Source organism: Candoia aspera, chromosome 6 (assembly GCF_035149785.1).
Source record: "Candoia aspera isolate rCanAsp1 chromosome 6, rCanAsp1.hap2, whole genome shotgun sequence".
NCBI classification, from domain to species: Eukaryota; Metazoa; Chordata; class Lepidosauria; order Squamata; family Boidae; genus Candoia; species Candoia aspera.
In genome coordinates, this window is record NC_086158.1 from 39,126,113 (window position 1) to 39,144,686 (window position 18,574).

General features: G+C 38.4%; 1 protein-coding gene across 2 annotated transcripts in view; it reads left to right on the forward strand.

Annotated features, from left to right (window-relative positions):
* Positions 1-5,306: 5,306 nt before the first annotated feature.
* Positions 5,307-18,574, forward strand: part of TF (transferrin) — a 28,768-nt gene continuing 15,500 nt past the window's right edge. For both annotated transcript variants that reach the window (XM_063306792.1, XM_063306793.1), the window contains exons 1-7: positions 5,307-5,440; positions 7,890-8,059; positions 8,836-8,947; positions 10,346-10,537; positions 13,222-13,345; positions 15,586-15,641; positions 17,192-17,364. In XM_063306792.1, the coding sequence (XP_063162862.1) occupies positions 5,398-5,440; positions 7,890-8,059; positions 8,836-8,947; positions 10,346-10,537; positions 13,222-13,345; positions 15,586-15,641; positions 17,192-17,364 (870 nt within the window). In that variant the 5' untranslated portion in view covers positions 5,307-5,397. The remainder of the gene's footprint in view (positions 5,441-7,889; positions 8,060-8,835; positions 8,948-10,345; positions 10,538-13,221; positions 13,346-15,585; positions 15,642-17,191; positions 17,365-18,574) is intronic.

Here is an 18,574-nt window from a genome sequence, read left to right on the forward strand (position 1 = left end):
TTAATCTTCACGTTCAGTACAGCTGGTCTGTATTAGAATGCAAAGTAGCTCAACTTTAACTTGGAAGCCATTGTAAACCGAATAAAATTGTAGAAAAAGGCAACCCAAAAGATAAAGGTGATAATACTTTTTAACTTAGAACAAAAGAAGGTAAGATATAATAAAAGGAATATAAAACATATATCATCCCATAACTCATCACTTAACAATGAAACACATTGCCATCAGATGTGGTGATGGCTACCAACTAAGATGGTTTTAAAAAGGGAATAGGCACTTGCTTGGATTGGACTACCAACGGCTAATAGTTCTGATATATGTTTGATAGCCTAAATCACAGGCAGTGTAACTAGAATATCAATTTTGAGGAGCAAATTGTGTTCCTCTCCCACCATGTTACGAACTTTTGAATAGCTGGTGAAGAAGAATGCTGGTCTACATCAGCCCTTGGCCAGTCATCTTTCTAGTTTTTATGTTCTAAACAGCTCCTGTGTAAAGGTTTCTAACTGAAAGCCTAAAAAAATAATGAATGGTGTATAGTGCAACAAATTTTAAGATTCCCTGCTTTAATAAATTGGAGTGGATCAAGCATAGATGCTTATGGATTAGAAATCAAGGTTATATGTAATAACTGCCTAGAACATTGAAGAAAGTGCCATTGACATCTGCTTTCCAAATACATGTATTTAGGAGTAAGGTATCATTACAGTTCTCATAATCACATGTTGTGTCCTCTGTCATGTTTATGGTGAGTAATGGCTCTCAGTCTGAATCCTTCCCCTATTGACTAAACCAAGCCTTCCATTGTTTCTTCTGAAAAGACATGTCTTCCCAACTGTCTTACTCATCCAGTGTGAGATAAATATCTTGTCACTGAAGCTTACAAAATGGAATGTAACTAGTTCACATATTTTCCCCTTTATTTGATTCAAATTTCTATTTTTTAAAAAATAACCATGAATCATGAGAATTATTTAGTTTGCAAAAAATAAAAAGTGATGCATGTTCCACAACACTAGCTAAGTATATACAGCCCCATTTCTATGATGCAATTCACATTTGCATCAGATGACAACTGTCATAGTAATAGTTTCTGAGTGACTACTTATACACAATAACTTCCTATAGCCTAGTTCACTACAGGAAATCTCAAGGAAAGGTACATAACCAATCTGTTATCCCTATATTTTTCCAGTAGTTACATATGAAATTAACTGCAGCTGTGTACTATATCAAAAAGTTAAGCATCTTTAAACATCATGAACATATTGGCTGAAGTGATAGGAGTTCAATCTCTCTGGAAGGCATTAGTTTAGATGAGGCTGGTGTAGATGCAGAATTGATTCTACCTTCTCTCCAGATTACATAATACAAGGATTGTGTTAGGCTGGCAGACTAAGCACAAAGTAGGCTATTTATTTATTTTACTTATTAATTTCATAGCCTGTCACTCCAGAACATGGTTTCCATATGGCTATCAGTAATGAAATACAAGTGCCATAAACCAGTAATAGAATACTAAGAAAACAACACCATAAACACAAGGGAGGTAAAACACATCAGTAAAATCAAGGCAAATAATAAGCTAAACAGTTACCTTAAATCCATTGCATCTGTGGCCAGATCAGCTCAGATTATGGGGTCAAAGAACTATCTGTAGGAAAAGGCCTTGACCTGCTAGTGTAAAGACACTAGAAATAAGATTAGACAGGTCTCCTTTTGCAAAATGTTCCAGAGACAGCACTTGAAAAGATGTGGCTGGGAATTATGAGTATCAAAGACCAAAACATCTAGAAGTATTGACTGAAAGGAGGTTGTTCTATAACAGATAGATGGCAGATTAGAAGGAAGATCCAAAGATTCTAAAACAGAGAAAACTGTACAGGGAAATGTAGTTTCAGATAACCTGATCCCATGCCATACAGCTTTTGGAGGTCATAGTTAGCTGAAAGGGAAAAATCACACGCATCTTGTTCCATTAGATCCATTGGATTCACACAGCAGGCAGACACAAATAAATATTTCTTCATACGTTCTTTATGTTTTCCCAGTTTACCTACACTGTAAGATAATTAACTGTAAATTTGATATTAATGTACAATTAATGTACAGCTAGGATCATACAGAAAATTACAGATTCTACTGGAACAGAAGGTTTTTTTTAACCTGTTACTCTTGTACTTGGTTTTCTCCAAGGAGATTGAAACCATTTCACATGTATTATTACATTGTAAGTTCTACAGGGATATCAGGTCTGCTTATATTCTGCCCCTAATATGTAAATTTCCAAGAAGGCCAGGCAATTTCTATGAGAACCAGCTTCTAGAAGATTCAAAACCTTTATCACTTGTGCGGTAGCCAAATTCTATGTTGCTGCAATGAAAATAAGGCATAACTGATCACAGAAATAACCACTTCTGTTTTATTCATCATTTCCAGGTTTAATACATGCTAGCTATCTTGTTTCAAGTGATATATATTTTTATTTCATAGATTGTAATATTTGCACAGATAATTAACACACTATTATAGTAGGGGATGTTACATTTTTTAATGCTAGTATTTTATCTCATCTATTTGATTTTACTTTTGTATTGTATCTTTTAAATTTTGCTGGTCATTGACCAAAAAACAGTATTTCATTGCATTGCATTGATCCACATGTTTTGCTTCTAGAATTGTGGTTGTCACTGGTTGCCACTTCTACCAGATTGACCATTGTTAACTGTAGGCGAACGTAAGACAGGCAAATCTGACTTGCTTTGGGTAGCCTGCGGTTGTGGATGAAGTTCTGCCAAGCCTGCAGGACCGTCTCACTGAATCTGTCTCCTGTCTAACCCAACAAGGATTACTAGTCTCCAAAGTGGATTCTGAGGAAAGTGGTCACAGGGCCCAATCTATACTTTCTGACAGCTCTTGATAAGGTCTCTCTATTCCTCTTGTAGTTCCTCTTTGATCAGGAGCTTTTTTGTAGGAGTCTGTTCCAAACAGCATCCCCCTCTCCACTGGAGCATCATGGCAGGATATCTCCCTGACTTCCAAGCAGTTTTTGGTTGTCCTGCTCTTCGTCACATTCCTTTTTCTCAGACTTCTTACAGGAAGGCATGTCCTTTTTACCAGTAATTCCTGTTTCTATTTGGTCAATTCATTCCTTCCTTTTCCTTCATTTGTCCTTCCCTTCACCCTTCTTCCTAGGCAACTGGTCAATTCTTGCCCCACCTCTGAAGCCTTGCTAGAATTCCAGTGGCTTACAGAAAATTATGGTGTTTTGTATTCTTCAGTTAGGGCATTATCTGCTGATGTCTCTGCATGTCTGCTTCAACTAGTGAGGAGGCCAAGGTGAGTTCTAATGGTGCTTTATACCATTCCTTTGAATTGGACCTTGAAATGTTCTCTATTACTTTGTTTGGTCAGTAATTGTGTTACAGTATTATGAACCAGCTGAAATTTCTCACACACTTCAAAGTGAGCTCAAGTACAGTGTTTTCAAGTAGTCTTAATATGATGTAACCTGAATGCATCACTGTGGCCAGATTCAAGTATTACTCTTCACTGGAAGAGGAATCTGTATATAGATTTAAAGAGAAAAAAGAGTTAAAGAGTCCACAAAAACTCATGCTGTAATGCATGTGGCTAAAGTCTTTAAGTTGCTAAAGGGCAGACGTTTAAACAATTGATTAAATGTCTACTCTTTTGAAAAGCTGTCATTCCAGAAAGAATAGTGTCTCTATATTCCTGCATATGGGTTCTTATGGGTTCTCAGCATAGGAATATGTTACTATGTAATGCAGTTTATGAAGCCAATTTAATGGCCTGCTAGGACCAACTGAATTGGAGCAGAGCTTATAACACAGCAGAGAAGCTGCACAGAAAAAGCATATTATCTTAAAATAGCTTCAATGAGCACACCAGAGAAATACAGGTTATTGATCTTACCCACTTAGCCCTCCCAAGCATAAAGAATCACACGCTTAGACAGATTAGGTTAAGATAAGTAAAGGAATTTTTTTACTGACTTTATTGTTGCTTCTGTTACATCCATCTTGGTGAAAAGATGAAGTTCCTTTGTTCTTCTTTTCTTTCTAAATAGTTTGCCCTAAACCCTCAGCCCTATTTTGCTGCCAAGGGCTGCATGGAAGAAAGGGGCAGAATTCTTCATCAAGGCCCAAGCACATGGCCCTGATGAATGGAGAGCAGAGCAGCATGCTTGCTTCTCCCTGGGTGGAAGGAGGAGGAAGAGAGGAAGTGGGAGTGGCAACAAACAGCTTCCTCAGAGTTGCGTTGTGGGACAACTCAATTTTCATGCTAATTCACATGCTAATGAGGCATGCTAGATTTGCCAGGACTTCCAACAGTTTATTTATCTAGTTATGTCTGAGTTATTTTAATCCTGTTTATGCATGGTAGGATTATAAACTGCTCAGAGTCAGGTAGCAATTGGAGTGGCATGAAAGCCAAATAGTTAAATCTGTTTCCTGCTTGAAACAAGTCCAGAAACATGATGGACTTTTCAATGCCTTGCCTTGTGTACTTGTCTTTAGGCCTTAAAGCAGGGTCTCTCAACCTTGGCAACTTTAAGATGTATAGCTGGCTGGGAAATTCTGGGAGTTGAAGTCCACACATCTTAAAGTTGCCAAGGTTGAAATCCCTGCCTTAGAGTTTTATCCTGAATCAGATTTCCAGGCAAGCCATTATATAGGCCATAAAGTACCATCTGTTCCTTTATCTTTTTACTATGTACATACAAAGAGTTCCAGGTTCTTAATGCAATAATAGAAAAAATAAAGCATAATATGGAAGGGAGGGAGGGAGGGGTTCCTTGACTTTCAACCCTCTGCTCAATTCAAGATCTACATTGAGGACCTCTAACAGAAAGCCATCAATAATGGATATTACATTTAGGGTATAGTCTTATTTCTATAGAAATTAAATCTCTGACTTTTAACAAAGTGGAACTGTTGCATAAGTAGACAAAATTTAGTCACAGCTTCAACAGGCACATGGGTTGGCATTGCAATGATGGAAGTGGCAGAATGTGTCCTTGTTCATAGAATTGGACTTCAGGTAAAGGAAAGATTTAAACAATGAGGGAATTTCCCAACTGAAGCTTCTTGAACAATTTCCCCTTTTTCTACCCCTGCTGGCATGCTGTGAATTCAGTGCCAACATGAGATTCTCCCTGGTATGGGCTGGTGAGATAGAGGGGGAGAGAGGCACTATTGGGAAACAAGGAAGGACAAGCACCGTTGGGTCACTGTTTCTGCTAACCCCGCAGAGTCCAGGCTCTCTATAAAAAGGCAAGGCAGCTGAGTCAACAGCCTTCACAGATGCTGCGGGAGCAGTCTGTGACTGACAGCTCTGTAACACCTTGCCTGGAAGCCACCAGAGGGGGAAAAAATGAAACTTGCCCTCCAAGCCACACTGTCCTTTGGGCTGCTGGGTAAGTGAATGCAGGTGATAGTAACAACTCCAGCATCAGAATTGTGTGATGTGATTAGAGGGACAACTTCTGCACTACTTTTCAAAAGGAAAACCCTTAACTAGGGTATTTCTTTCTCTTTTTATTGCATTTATTTTACACCATTTCTTCTGAGAACTCAGGTTGTAATATATGGGGTCTTCCTTACTTTTATCTTTTCCCCAACCCTGAAGGTAGGTTTGGCTGAGAAAAAGACTAGTGTAAAGTCAGCAAACTCCATGGTCATATGAGGACCTAAATATAGATCTCCCTCATGTAAGTCTAGCACCTTACCTACTATACTACACCAACTACCTTGTTTCAGGTATTTATTTTTGAAGAGCTAGAAAACGGCAAAACTTTAAAAAAAACAACTCTCAGAAATTTCTTTTTTAGCTTGGGTTTTTTAGTCCAAGTCCAAGAATTCTGCCAACTTCAACTAAAAAGATTTAAGCTTCAGTTTAAGCACATGCTGAACTTGGGGCTACAGTTTCTTACAAGCGGAAATGGATAATTATTACATACATTAATTATTTAGAAGTGAGTTCAGAGCCAAGAGAAGAAGCTAAAAGAATACTATTTTGATGGAGAAGGGTGCAATATTATATCATTAACTATGAAGACATGTGCTTTGATCAAGGACAATTAGGGTGAGATGACACTTTAAGAAATATTTCCAAGGCAACGTGATTGCAACCTAAAAGAAAACTACAGGAGAGAAGTGGTGAATAAGAGATAGGTTGATTAATTATTCCTCTGCCAACTAAATTGTCCCTGCAAATACCTTCTGACTTCTTTTCCAGTGAGATTAGAACAAAATACAGGTAGAAGAGGCAGGTATGGAATTGAATAGACACTCTTCTCATGACAATTAGTCCCTGCTATTGTTCTCTCCTTTCTCATACACAGGATTACAGAGTAAACCTGGGTCTGGGAAACCTATTATATTTAATTTGTAATGTGACCTTGAGGACTGAAAATGATGGGATTTGTTGTGCAACACACCTGGAAGGCAGGCATTTGGGAAGGTTGATCTACTTGGCAGTGGCTTTCCTAAATTTCAGAATGAGGACTTTCTCAGCCCAATCAGTAGTGATTTGCAAAAAAAGCTATTTGCTTTTAAAGTTCTGTATGAAGCTGGTAGAAGAGATCATGCAGCAGTGGTGCCTATATTTAAGGGATACCAGAAAGGTTAGAAAAAATCCAGAATTGATAACTTGATTAAGTAGCAGGTAAAAGCCTGACATGATAAAGCAGAGGCTTTGATGGTCATTAGATAAAGCTGGTACAAAACAGTGCAGTTAGATTGTCTTTTGGTGTACACTTTATAGATTATTTTACACTTATCCTGTATCAGTTGAACAGGCATCAAATGCATTTCTGGGTCCAGTTTTAGTATACTGTTTCTTAATATAAAGTCCTAAATTGTGCGGGTCCAAGATATACTGAAAAAGCCATATTCTTACATATGCACCTGCCATAGAACTTGGTATGAGGCCCTGTTATATGTCCCACCCATGAAAGAATTGAGATGATGGAAAGGTGGACCCAGCCTTTTCGGTAGCAGCACCAGGATTAAGTACCTTCTTCTCTAAGGCGTTTAGATTATCCTCTTCACTGATTAGCTTCTGTGGGATAACAAGAACGTTCCTGTTCTGTTCAACATTTGTTGTTTTTTAATGTTTAGCCAGTTTTATTGTTTGGAAAGTTTATAAGTCGTTCTTTAATCTTAATTGCATTTAAATGGCTTTGTTTCATATCCCTTCTTGAAGCCCAAAAGACAATTTCTAAGCTATTTTGCAAAATATAAAAATTTTCTCAGTAATTGATCTATAATGTATTGCTAAATAGTGCAATTTTTTCCTATCATTTAGTATGCTAATCACTGAGAGATTACAAATTCTTCATATAATAAGAATGTAATTGTAATTTGTTAGCCATTCCGATATGCAGTTTCCACAATCTTATTTCTAGGTAATTTCATTTATTAACTTTCTTACTCTGTGTCTGCTCTTCCTACATGATCTTAAATTAAAATTGGATTTTGACTGGATTTTAGGATTGATGGCTGACAAATCTGCAAACAGATGACTCTACCTTTTGGAAACCTGAAAAGATACACTTTCTACATACAAAATCTGTGCTGCTTCTCTGTTCTACAAAATTAGTAGTATATCTAAACTTGCATATAAAAACAGATTGTGAATAACAGGTGATGGAGCCTCTGTTCAATTCTTCTCTATGATGTGCAAAGCATCACCCCTACAGCCAATAAAAATGAACTTAGTCCACTGCAGTCAGTAATTCTTTTAATCTAATTTCATAAGTAATTTAAATGTGGGGAAAAAAGCTTCAGTTAGACAGTGTGATCAATCATTGTTTAATGTCTGTGATATTAACATCATTTGTCCCTTTTTTATTCTTTCCATAGCTCTGTGTCTTGCAACTTCTTCGGTAAGATGGTGCACAATATCCAATGAAGAGCAGGCAAAATGCATAAGGCTGCAGCAGGAGTGCTTTGCCCCTCAGCAATCCAAGGATTTGCCAGTACTGAATTGTGTGAGGAAGACTGATTACCATGACTGCATAAGGGCTATTAAAGTAAGTGACCAATGAAAGCTGGATAGGAGAGGTGGGGAACTTCCCTGAGTTCATTGTTCAAGGAAACCTAATCCTTGCAAAGGATGATTGATTTGAAAGGTTCTGGATGGAGGTAAAAAGAGGAGCAAGTAGAAAATACAATGATACATGGAAGCAGAGTTTGGAATTTGCCTGGATGATGGGAAAGCTGACGTTGCCTGAAATGATGGAATCAATATAAAATAGTTTTTGTACATTTATTGGATTTTCATATTTCAGGACCAGCCATTCACTGCTTACATGTTTTAATTATTAGATCAATAAATAGTTGGCCACAGGGGATCTGCAGGGGGTTGTCAAAAAAAGTCAAAAGGCAGCCATGACCATGCGATTGAATCCCCCTTCCCTTCCCTTCCCTTCCCTTCCCGCAACGTGTAATGATGGGTCCAGGCTTCAATCACACAGTTGTGGCCACCATCTTGACTTTCTTGATCCCCTCTGTGGATTCCCCTGATTTGGCCAGATTGCAACTTAATAATCCCATGAGGCTATCAACTGATCTTTAGGCCCAGTGGTCAGTTCAAGATAGCTCTATCACTCTTCATGGCAAACATGTTTGTGAAAGAAAAGAAAGTCATGTTAATTTCCAGTTCTAGTAAAAAACAAGGAGATATAACTGGAGGGTTATATCTAGTAAAAAACAAGGAGATATTCTAGTAAAAAACAAGGACATATTCATGACATATTTATGTCACAGAAATATTGTCTCTTTATTTTTCTACTCTTATGTTTTTTAGAACTCAGAGGCAGATGCTATCACCTTAGATGCTGGTCATATTGCAGAAGCAGGCCTGAGCCCTCACAATCTAAAGCCTATTGTAGCTGAAGTTCATATGAAAGGTTCAAAAGGTAAATTTGAATAGGATTAACCTGAAAATGCAGAGAGACTGTGTGATTCATTCAATGGCTGCTGGGGGTGGGGTGTGATTATGTGAGCCCTTGTCTGTCATGATACCTGTCCTTTGGAACAGCCACCCCACAGAGATATGGATAACTCTGACCATACTGGGCTTTCAGAAAGCCATGAAAACCTGGCTCTTCCCCCAGGCATTAGGGCCAGGCTGTTAATTTGGGAGCTCTGGTGTGGATGTGCAGCATAGATGTTTTGTGTTTTTAATGAGAGGGCCTTGACTTGGATTTTTGTTTGTTTGTTCTATTATTGCTGATGTTTGCCACCCACAGTTTTGTTGGACTGAAGGGTAGTCTTACAATTTTGATAAAGAAATAAAAAAAGAATTGCTAACATGAATGAAACTGGATATGTAGGTTGCTGTCGTTCCCCATGAAGAATCTACTTGGAGATTCACTCAAATGAAGCCATCAGGGACTGGATTTGGGGATTTGGTGCATGCTGAGTTTATGCTCTAGTCCAGTGTTTCACCTCACAGGGTTGTTGTTGTGGGGAAAATAGGAGGAGGAAGGAGTATTTGGCATGTTCACCGTCTTGAGTTATTTATAAAAAATAATAAATGCAGGATAGAAAACAAACAAACTTGGCCATTTTAAGATGTGTGGGCATCAACTCCCAGAATTCCCCAACCAACATCTTAAAGTTGTCAAGTTCGAGAAACACTGCTCTAGTGCTAAGTTAATGCCCTTTCTTGGTACTGACTCCTGGAGGCTCCAGATGTATCAGAGGATCAGATCTAGATCTGCGATTCAAGGATGCAGCAGTAGGATGATTTCACTTGCTCAGGGTTTTTCTGCTCTGCAGCCTTAAGCTGCCGGACTCTTGAGCACGAACCTTTGGAAACTAAGCCAGCTTAAGAAATCCCCTTTCAAAATTTCAGCTCCTTTCTCTGCTTTTGTCACGGTGGTGGCCTGATGTTCTCTCTGCACCACATTTAACACAGCCCCCAACTGGTGAAGTCCTCTGGACTGATCAAAAGAAAAGGCTTGGCCTTCCTCCTTTTTCAGATACAGTCTCCTTGTTTTACATTTGCTGTATTCAATTTCACCTTAACACAATTATGGGTGTTTTGGTCTTTAATTTATTTAATTCATTTATACAAATAGTTTCAGCCTATTAACATTACAAGCAATTATAACAGAAGTACATTGGCAGTCCCAGTCATAAATGTATGCTTAATATTGCCAGCTGTTTCCTCTATGATAGAAAATGTTACATGAACTGAATTCACATGATCTGTTGGAAATAGCCAGAAGCTATAGCTATAAGGAGAAGCAGAAATACTCTTTACTGTTACACTATGGATCTATATTTGATTTTCCCTTCTCTCCTTTCAGAAAGTACTACTAGTTATCGTGCTGTTGCTGTTGTAAAGACAGGAACTATTACTTTACTTAAAGACCTCCAAGGGAAGAAAAGTTGTCATACTGGTTTGGGGAGATCTGCAGGCTGGAATATCCCAGTAGGAACTCTTCTGGATAAGAAAATACTAACGTGGGATGGAACACAAACAGAACCTGTAGAAAGAGGTAAGAAAAGATCTCTTCCTCCCTCCCTCCATCATATGTATACCTCTCTGGGAACTTAGGACAATGTATATTTTATCTTTACAACAGCAATTGTGGGTTGGCCTCAGAGAGAGTCCACTACAGCCCAAGTCCTATAGTGATCTACTGTATGTAGTTCAGTGGCTACTGGGAGATCTGAGTCATGTTAATCAGATCTACTTAAAACTTTTAAGAGTAACCAAATTGTAGCAAAATCAACAAACTTCAGTATAAATACGGTCATATTAAAATCTTGTTGGAGTAGTATTTTGAGTTTAGAGGGCAGATTTAGTAAATAAAGTTTATTCTAGTAACCATAGATTATAATAAAGGCATAATACCTAATGCACAAAACATCAGGCAAAAGGAAAAAAAACTAAATTAATTTACTGTAAATAAAATTATAGCTATATAAATAACTATCCAAAGTTATCACATGACTATACCAAGATTTAAATTCCATTAGAGAGGACAAGTTATATATTTGCACAATATAGGACAGCATATTTGTCCACTTATTTGTCCTGTGGAGAATCTAGGATTTTCCTTAAATTATTAATTTGGACTTTATGATACCTTTACTCCTATTAAGTTGGGGGGAGTAATTTTGGCTCCATGACTGAAACAATATCATTAATATAAAAACTGAACAGGAAGGGAGGCAGGAAACAGCCCTGTTTGATTTCTCACTTTATTAATGTTCAGTTAAATAAAGACCCTGCTCAGCCCATTCTTACCTTACCTATGAGTCTGAATCCAATTCAATCAATTGATTGAATGCAATTCGATCAATAACTTGATGCTATCTATTGATATTGGTTCTCTCAATGTTTTCCCACAATCTAAATCTATCAATTGAATCAAAGGATGATGAGGCATAAATGCAAAATATGGCCATTAGTATTTTTGCATCAAGGCCTTCAGGGTGATACAGTGGTCCACCGCACTATGATCTCTCCTAGTCTGCTTGCCCTGGGTGGTAGAGATTCACAGAATCTGCCCAGTTCTCCAACTTGTTTAGAAGATATGGAGGATACATTGGAAGATAGTCCAATAGATTAATTGTGCAATAATTGGAGGGCTCATGTCCCTTGCTTTGGCATATAATACTTTATTTCAAACTGATATAGATAGAACAGATATGATCAATTTCTGGGGAAAAAAAGTACAGGGATGATCGATGAATATTAACTTCACAAACCGCAGGAGGTTTCCCTAGAGTCACAGCTTCAATCAGCAGTTTTGGGCTGAGGGTACAGACCACTCTGGAAATAAGACTAATTTCGGAAGTGGATATTTTTGGATTAATTCATGTTGGGTACTACTGTAGATGGACAAGAAAGATTGGAATTGTATCTCAGTGTGGAATATGAGGAACTATGGTGGGATTGTATGCATGTGTGTCAAATAACACCAAACCCCCCATCATTTTTCTGTATAATGTGGAAATCCATCTCTCTCCATTATTCCTTGTAATAGCAGAGTTTCTTGGCTTTTAGCAAGTGCTCATATCAAGAATAGAATTTTATCAAAAGTTGAACTGACGTTTTAGAGTTATTCTCTTTAACTCTAGTTGAAGTTTTTGCAAGCTTATATCATAAGCCTGCATTCCTAATGAAATCAATCCTTCTTTGAATAGTTCCTCTGAAACTTACCAACTGTACTTAGCTGGGAATTCTTAATGGAAACAATTTTGGAGAAAGCATAATAAATGCTTAAATTTATGAAATTGCAAAATGCTTCTCAGTATGGCTAATTCTTCATTTAAGACATTATTTATCCTGGACAGAATTGTCTGAAATAAATTATACTTCAGAGGAACTGAGAATGCAGAAATAGTAATCAATAAGGGCAAATGATCACTTTCTGATCTGTCTTATGTATCAGAAAAGCAGAACAGGAAAGGATAGTCAGGATACCAGAGAATAATCAATGACTGGCATCATTAAAGCTTAAAAATGTATGCAGTCTATGTGAATTGTCACAGCTGGTATCATGAAGTTGAAGAGGGTTTATCTATAATCTCTAGAATTCCCGAAGACAAAAAGCAAAATATGAAGCGGTTGTGAGTGTGGTAAAGCAAGGAAAGGGTTTGCAAGGATAGAACGATATGGTTATATGGAGAGGGTGAGTGAATGGTATGAACTAGTTTTATATACATTTTCTTTTCTTTTTCTTTCTTATTTATTTTCTTTGGTGTATTATTTATTACTCCTTTACTGTGCTCTACACAAGATGCTTACTCCAAAAGAAAACGGTGTGATGTGTATATGTGTTTATATTTATGTCAATAATATTTCTTCGTTTTTTTTTTGCTTCTCCATATATTCTTCCCATATAACCACAGCTGAAATATTCCAGATATAAAACAATATTTGATACACATTAATACACATAGTTAGGCTGCCCATAATTAACATATGAATGAGATTTGTGATCCAGCAAATTCTTTGACATCACAGGGAAACCTTGAGTCTTCCGTTTCGATTTTGTTTTCCAACTGCTTCCTGTTGGAAGAAAGGTGCCCCGTCACCCTTGAATATATTAAGACTTCAAGGAGCCATGTGAGGCACAGTATGATCAATCCAATTCTGAAACAAACTTGGAGAATGCGATTTAATGATAAATGACTGTCAATTACTTACCCATCTGATTTCCTTTTATAGTTGTAGCGAGTTTTTTCTCAGCCTGTTGCGTCCCAGGTGTCAAAGATGAACCGAATCTATGCCGTTTATGCATTGGAAAATGTGACTGGAATGACCCCTATGCTGGATATGCAGGAGCCTTAGAGTAAGTGCACATGCTTTTTCACATAAGCAGTGGTAAACAACTTCTATAATGCTTCCATAACTACTTCCAAAATATCTTTTATAAGGTAAACATGCCCTCGAGTTAAGCTAACCTCCTTTTTTAAATTTATATTTATTAAGATTTTTTTTCATAGAATAAAAGACAATTCGAAAGAAAAAGAGAGAAAGAAATAAGAAAGTGCAGGAAATGAAAAAGAAAGAAAGAAACCCCTAAGGTTAAGAAATATATAAATGACATCCCACCTTCTTTTCAACAGATAGTTACAACCTTATTGCCCCACCTCCCTCTTAGATGTTACACAAGTCCCTTCAGCTCCTCATTTACTCCACAACTTTCTTAATTTTCAAATCCATAAATTATCATTTCATTTCTTTCTTCGTTCAGCAAAAACTCCATATAAGGTTTCCAGTCTTTCAGAAAAGTTTTTGTTGTTGTTTTTCTCTGACCAAAGAAGTCAGTTTGCCATTTCTGCAAATTCTGACATTTTCACAATCCATTCCTCCTCTGTGGGGATTTCGTTATTCTTCCAACATTGTGCATACAATTATCTTAGTGACTTAAGCTCAACTCCTTATGATTGCAGCTACATGATTTCCTTGGAAGGAGAGACATTTGTAAATTGAATTAAGTTTTGTAATATAAAGGGTATACCAAGAGTCAGGTCCCATAGATAAGTTATATAAATTACATCAAATGTTTGAATTGGTTGCTATTTTCTTCTAAACGCTTCCTTAGTCATTTGACACATGACTTTTGAGCATTCCTAAGTGCATTAACATTTTCTCTGGAAAAAAAGTCAGTTAATAAAACATACTGTGATTGGCAAATGGAACCTGACTTTGGGTATACCCCGAACATCTTAGTAATGAACTAGCGTAGAGCTTAAATAGATGCTCAGAATCAGACACTTTCAAATGCTTTGCTTCTGCTTCTGTCAGTTCTTCTAACAGTTACTTTTTCACATCAGCCATTTCTTTCAGATGAGGGAAGGAGCTGGTGAATCAGCTCTGGTAAGGCCTCCCCCTCCCTCCCCCCCAATCCAGAGAAATCTCCAGCTGCTCTTACTCCCATTGGGAACCGAATTCTGCAGCACCTGCACACAGGCCACTTGACAAAACCGGACTGCATTTGCTGTGCACAGCAAACAGAGAAATGGCACTTCAGGGCAGGAGGAAGAAAGGATTGAAGGATTGCTTAATTAATAATTAAAAAACAAAGCACTGTGATAGGATATTTCCAAAGAAACAAAGGCAAAACAGAAGATCATAAAATGAGGCAGGGGCAAAATCAGTATCCCTCAGATGCTGTAATATGCAGAATCTCATCCCACCCTGGTTTTACAAACCCTTTTCCGCAGAAGTGCAGCCATGAGGAAAGATGTTAAAGACCCCAAAGCCACATATAAATGAGCTTTATGATGCAAATTACAAGGGTGGATGGCTGTACTTTGTACTCTACTTTATATGTTAGCTATAGTGAATCTTTTGGAACATACATGTTCTCTGTGCCTTTTATCCATCTCTTCCAGGATATCCCTTTTTCTGTAACAAGGTAAGTCAGTAGTTCATCTTTTGCCTTACTTACCAAAAGTTTCAGGTTCTTCAGCTAGGCACAATTTTGGTTTTCAGTCTTCATTGATGGCAAAGGGTTTTGCCCAAGAGCTGCTGCCAGTCTGTTTGGACAATATTAATTAATTAATTAAATTTAATTTCTATAGCTGCCCATCTCAACAAGTGACTCTATTGAGCCAGATGGACAAATTGCCTAACTAGAGAGAAATCAGTTGTGTTACTCCTGCCTTAATTATTCTTCTGTATTCTCACTACTCATTTCCTGTAAAAGATGTTAAGTTCTTTATTCAGTTCATATTTATTCATTCTGTTGGCAATAAACAATAATTGAACTATGATATCTGCAGTGCCAGCTCGAGGATATATGGTGCCCCTAGGCCACACTGATGTGAAGATTTGTATTTTTAGAATAGCCTCTGTTTTTGGAAGGAGGGGCATGGGTTGGCACACTCTAAACTTTGGTGCCCTAAGCCAGTGTCTTGTTGGGCCTGGATATCCATATGCTCCATTTGGGTAGCTTGCTTCTGTTCTGTTGAAAAAGCAGAAAGGTTAGCGAAAGCATCATACAATATGCAAGAAATATAATACTTAACCCCCACCCCACCCCCATATTCCTAATATTTTATCCTCTGTTTTTTTTTTAATAAGGTGTCTGAAATCCGGAGGTGGAGACGTGGCTTTTGTGAATGATGCAGCAGCACTAGGTATGGATTTGGGAAAAAGCTAACCTATCAATTTAAGTGCCATAAAGTGCTCATATTTATGACTCTTTGCAAGTGGATTTCATTTTATCAACTATTCATCTACTGAATCCTCAACTCTAGTTTTCTAGAGTGGTTCCAGAGAGAGCTTGGGATGTACTTATATTTATCATCTTTCTTTGTAGATCTGTGAATTCTATACATCTAATAGCACTACACATGCTTTTAAGCAAAGGGTACCAAGCACATTAAATGTGGAAATAATGTTATGAGTTATTATACTTGCTTGCAACCAAGGAAGCTTTAGGCATGTATTTCCTGAACAACAGCCCATCTTCCAAGAATATGTGACAAATTGGTTTGAAACAGGGATTTCAAAACCAGTTTATGATATTTTATGATGGTCTGCAATTGAGAAAGAAAAATTGGTATTGCATTGAATACGCAAAGGAGACAGGGCCTGTTTGATTGGCCCACCCCAGGCAATTGATGGACCTAGTGGAGTTCAAGAGAGCTTGGGGTTTTCCCTGAGGATCTGGTGGGTGGTTCAGCTGAGGCCCTAGTCACTGCCTGGAATGGGCAGCCTTGGATTGTTTTGCTGAGGTGGCTAAGGTTCTGTTCCAGTGCATGGAGGTTGTGAAGGTTTGGATGGAGAGGAACAGTCTCTGACTCAATCCTACCAAGGCCAAGTGGCTGTGGGTGTTTGGGCCACCCAGATCTGGAGATACTTCATCTCTGACCTTGGATGGGATGGCACTTCCCCATTCAAGGGTGGTGTACAACTTGGGGGTCTTCCTGGACTCACAGCCAGGAATGAGCAGGTATCAGCTGTGGCCAGGAAGGCCTTTGCACAGCTTCATGTGGTGAGCCAGTTGCACTCTTTCCTAGATCAGGGGTCCTTCAGACAGTCACTCATGCCCTGAGTACCTGACAGATTGACTACTGCAACATGCTGTACATGGGGCTGCCCTTGAAGACCACCTAGAAGCTTCAACTGGCTCAGAATGCAGCGGTGTGAACAGTGATGTAACACCTCTGCTTAGCAAGCTGCACTGGTTGCCAGGTGACATTCAGGTGCTGGCTATTACCTATAAAGCCCTACATGGCATAGGGAATTACTTGAGGGACCGCCTGTCTCCCATAGTATTTGTCCAGCTGATTCAATCTGGCAGGTTTGGTGCACTCTGGGTTCCCTCAATTAAGCAATGCCATCTATTGGGACCCCAGAAGCACGCCTTCTCTGTTGCAGAGAAGGAATGAGGTCCCCCCACAGATCTGAATGGTCCTTACCCTGTTGGTGTTTCAAAGGAGTCTGAAGACCTGGCTGTTCACCCAGGCCTTTGGTGAGGATGACTAAAATCTCCTTTTCACCTAGGTTGTTTCCTGTCTTTTTCATTGTACTTGTTCTTCACCTTTTAAATAATTTGTTATTAAATAAGTTGAGTGCCATATACATTTAAAAAATAACAACAGCACCAACAGCACCAACAACCACAACATAATGGGGCCTACTTTGCTTTCTTACATTCACTGTTGCGTTTTATTCCTCACAGCTCTCAGTCCAGAAGAAAAAAACAAGTACCAGTTACTTTGTCTTGATGACTCCGCAAAATCCATTGACCACTATGAAAGCTGTTTTTGGGCTGAAGTGTCAGCTCATGCTGTGGTGGCACGACCCGTGGATGGCCAGGCAGATGAAATCCGTGTACTCCTCTTTAATGCATTGGTATATATCAAGTCTTTCTTTTTTATAAAACAGAGATCAAAGATAAATATCACGCGCGGCGGGGTGAGCTCCCGTTGCTCGTCCCAGCTTCTGCACACCAAGCAGTTCGAAAAACATGCAAATGTGAGTAGATTAATTGGTACCGCTTCGGCGGGAAGGTAACGGCGTTCCGTGAGTCATGCTGGCCACATGACCCGGAAGTGTCCTATGGACAACGCCGGCTCCAAGGCTTTGAAACAGAGATGAGCACCGCCCCCTAGAGTCGGACACGACTGGACTTTACGTCAAGGGAAACCTTTACCTTTTAAAAGAAGACTAATATATAAAAGCTACCAGTAGGAAAATGTTAACAAGAAAAGAAAATGTTACAAATAAAGTTGTCTTTCTTGCAGAGTGCTGGAAAGCATTTGGCCCAGAGAGATCAGAAAAATCACACACCAGGCATTTCTATAAAAATAAATTTATTTACAGAAAGCACAAAAACATATTTACAGGCTTGTGCAATCACACATGCTCTCAGAGAGGAGAGAGCTCTCTCAGACAGCTGCTTACTGGCTGCAAGGCTAAAAGAAAACTAAACAAAAGTCCTGCAAGCTGCCTTCCCCTCAGGCAATGCGGCTATTAACACCTAAACTGAGGACAATTAAATTCAACCTCTTTACCTGGCCGATGCTTAAAGAAGTACTTAATTACCATGGTAGCCAAGAGCAGAAAAAAAATGCCAACAGTCTTCACTAATCTGCATACTATAAAGAAGTTGATTTTAAAAAGCAGAGAACAAAGAAATACATTCTTTTAAATTTATTTATTTATTTATTTGTCCTAGTTCTTTACCAACCAACTCGAATTATAATGACTCTGGGCAGTACCTGGCCTGGTACTGTGAGCCATAGTGTTCCATGGTTTAAAAAGTCTTCCATTTATTCTATAAATCACCTGAGTGAAGAGAATTGGAATAGAACTATATACAAGGAGGAAGGGGGGAGTCAGAGAATATTTTGGTTAAGATAAAACCAGAACTGCTATCATTCTCTTTCCTGTTTCATTTGCAGGCTCTGGTTTAGAAAAAGTTCTGAATTTAATTCTGGGTTTATTCAGACTGCGGTAGTCTTCTCCCAAACTTCCTATCTGCAACCTAGCTCCTGAGTTTCTCCATTATTCTCCAGTTCCATTATTCAGGACACTTTGTTGTCCCTAATTTCTCTCCTGC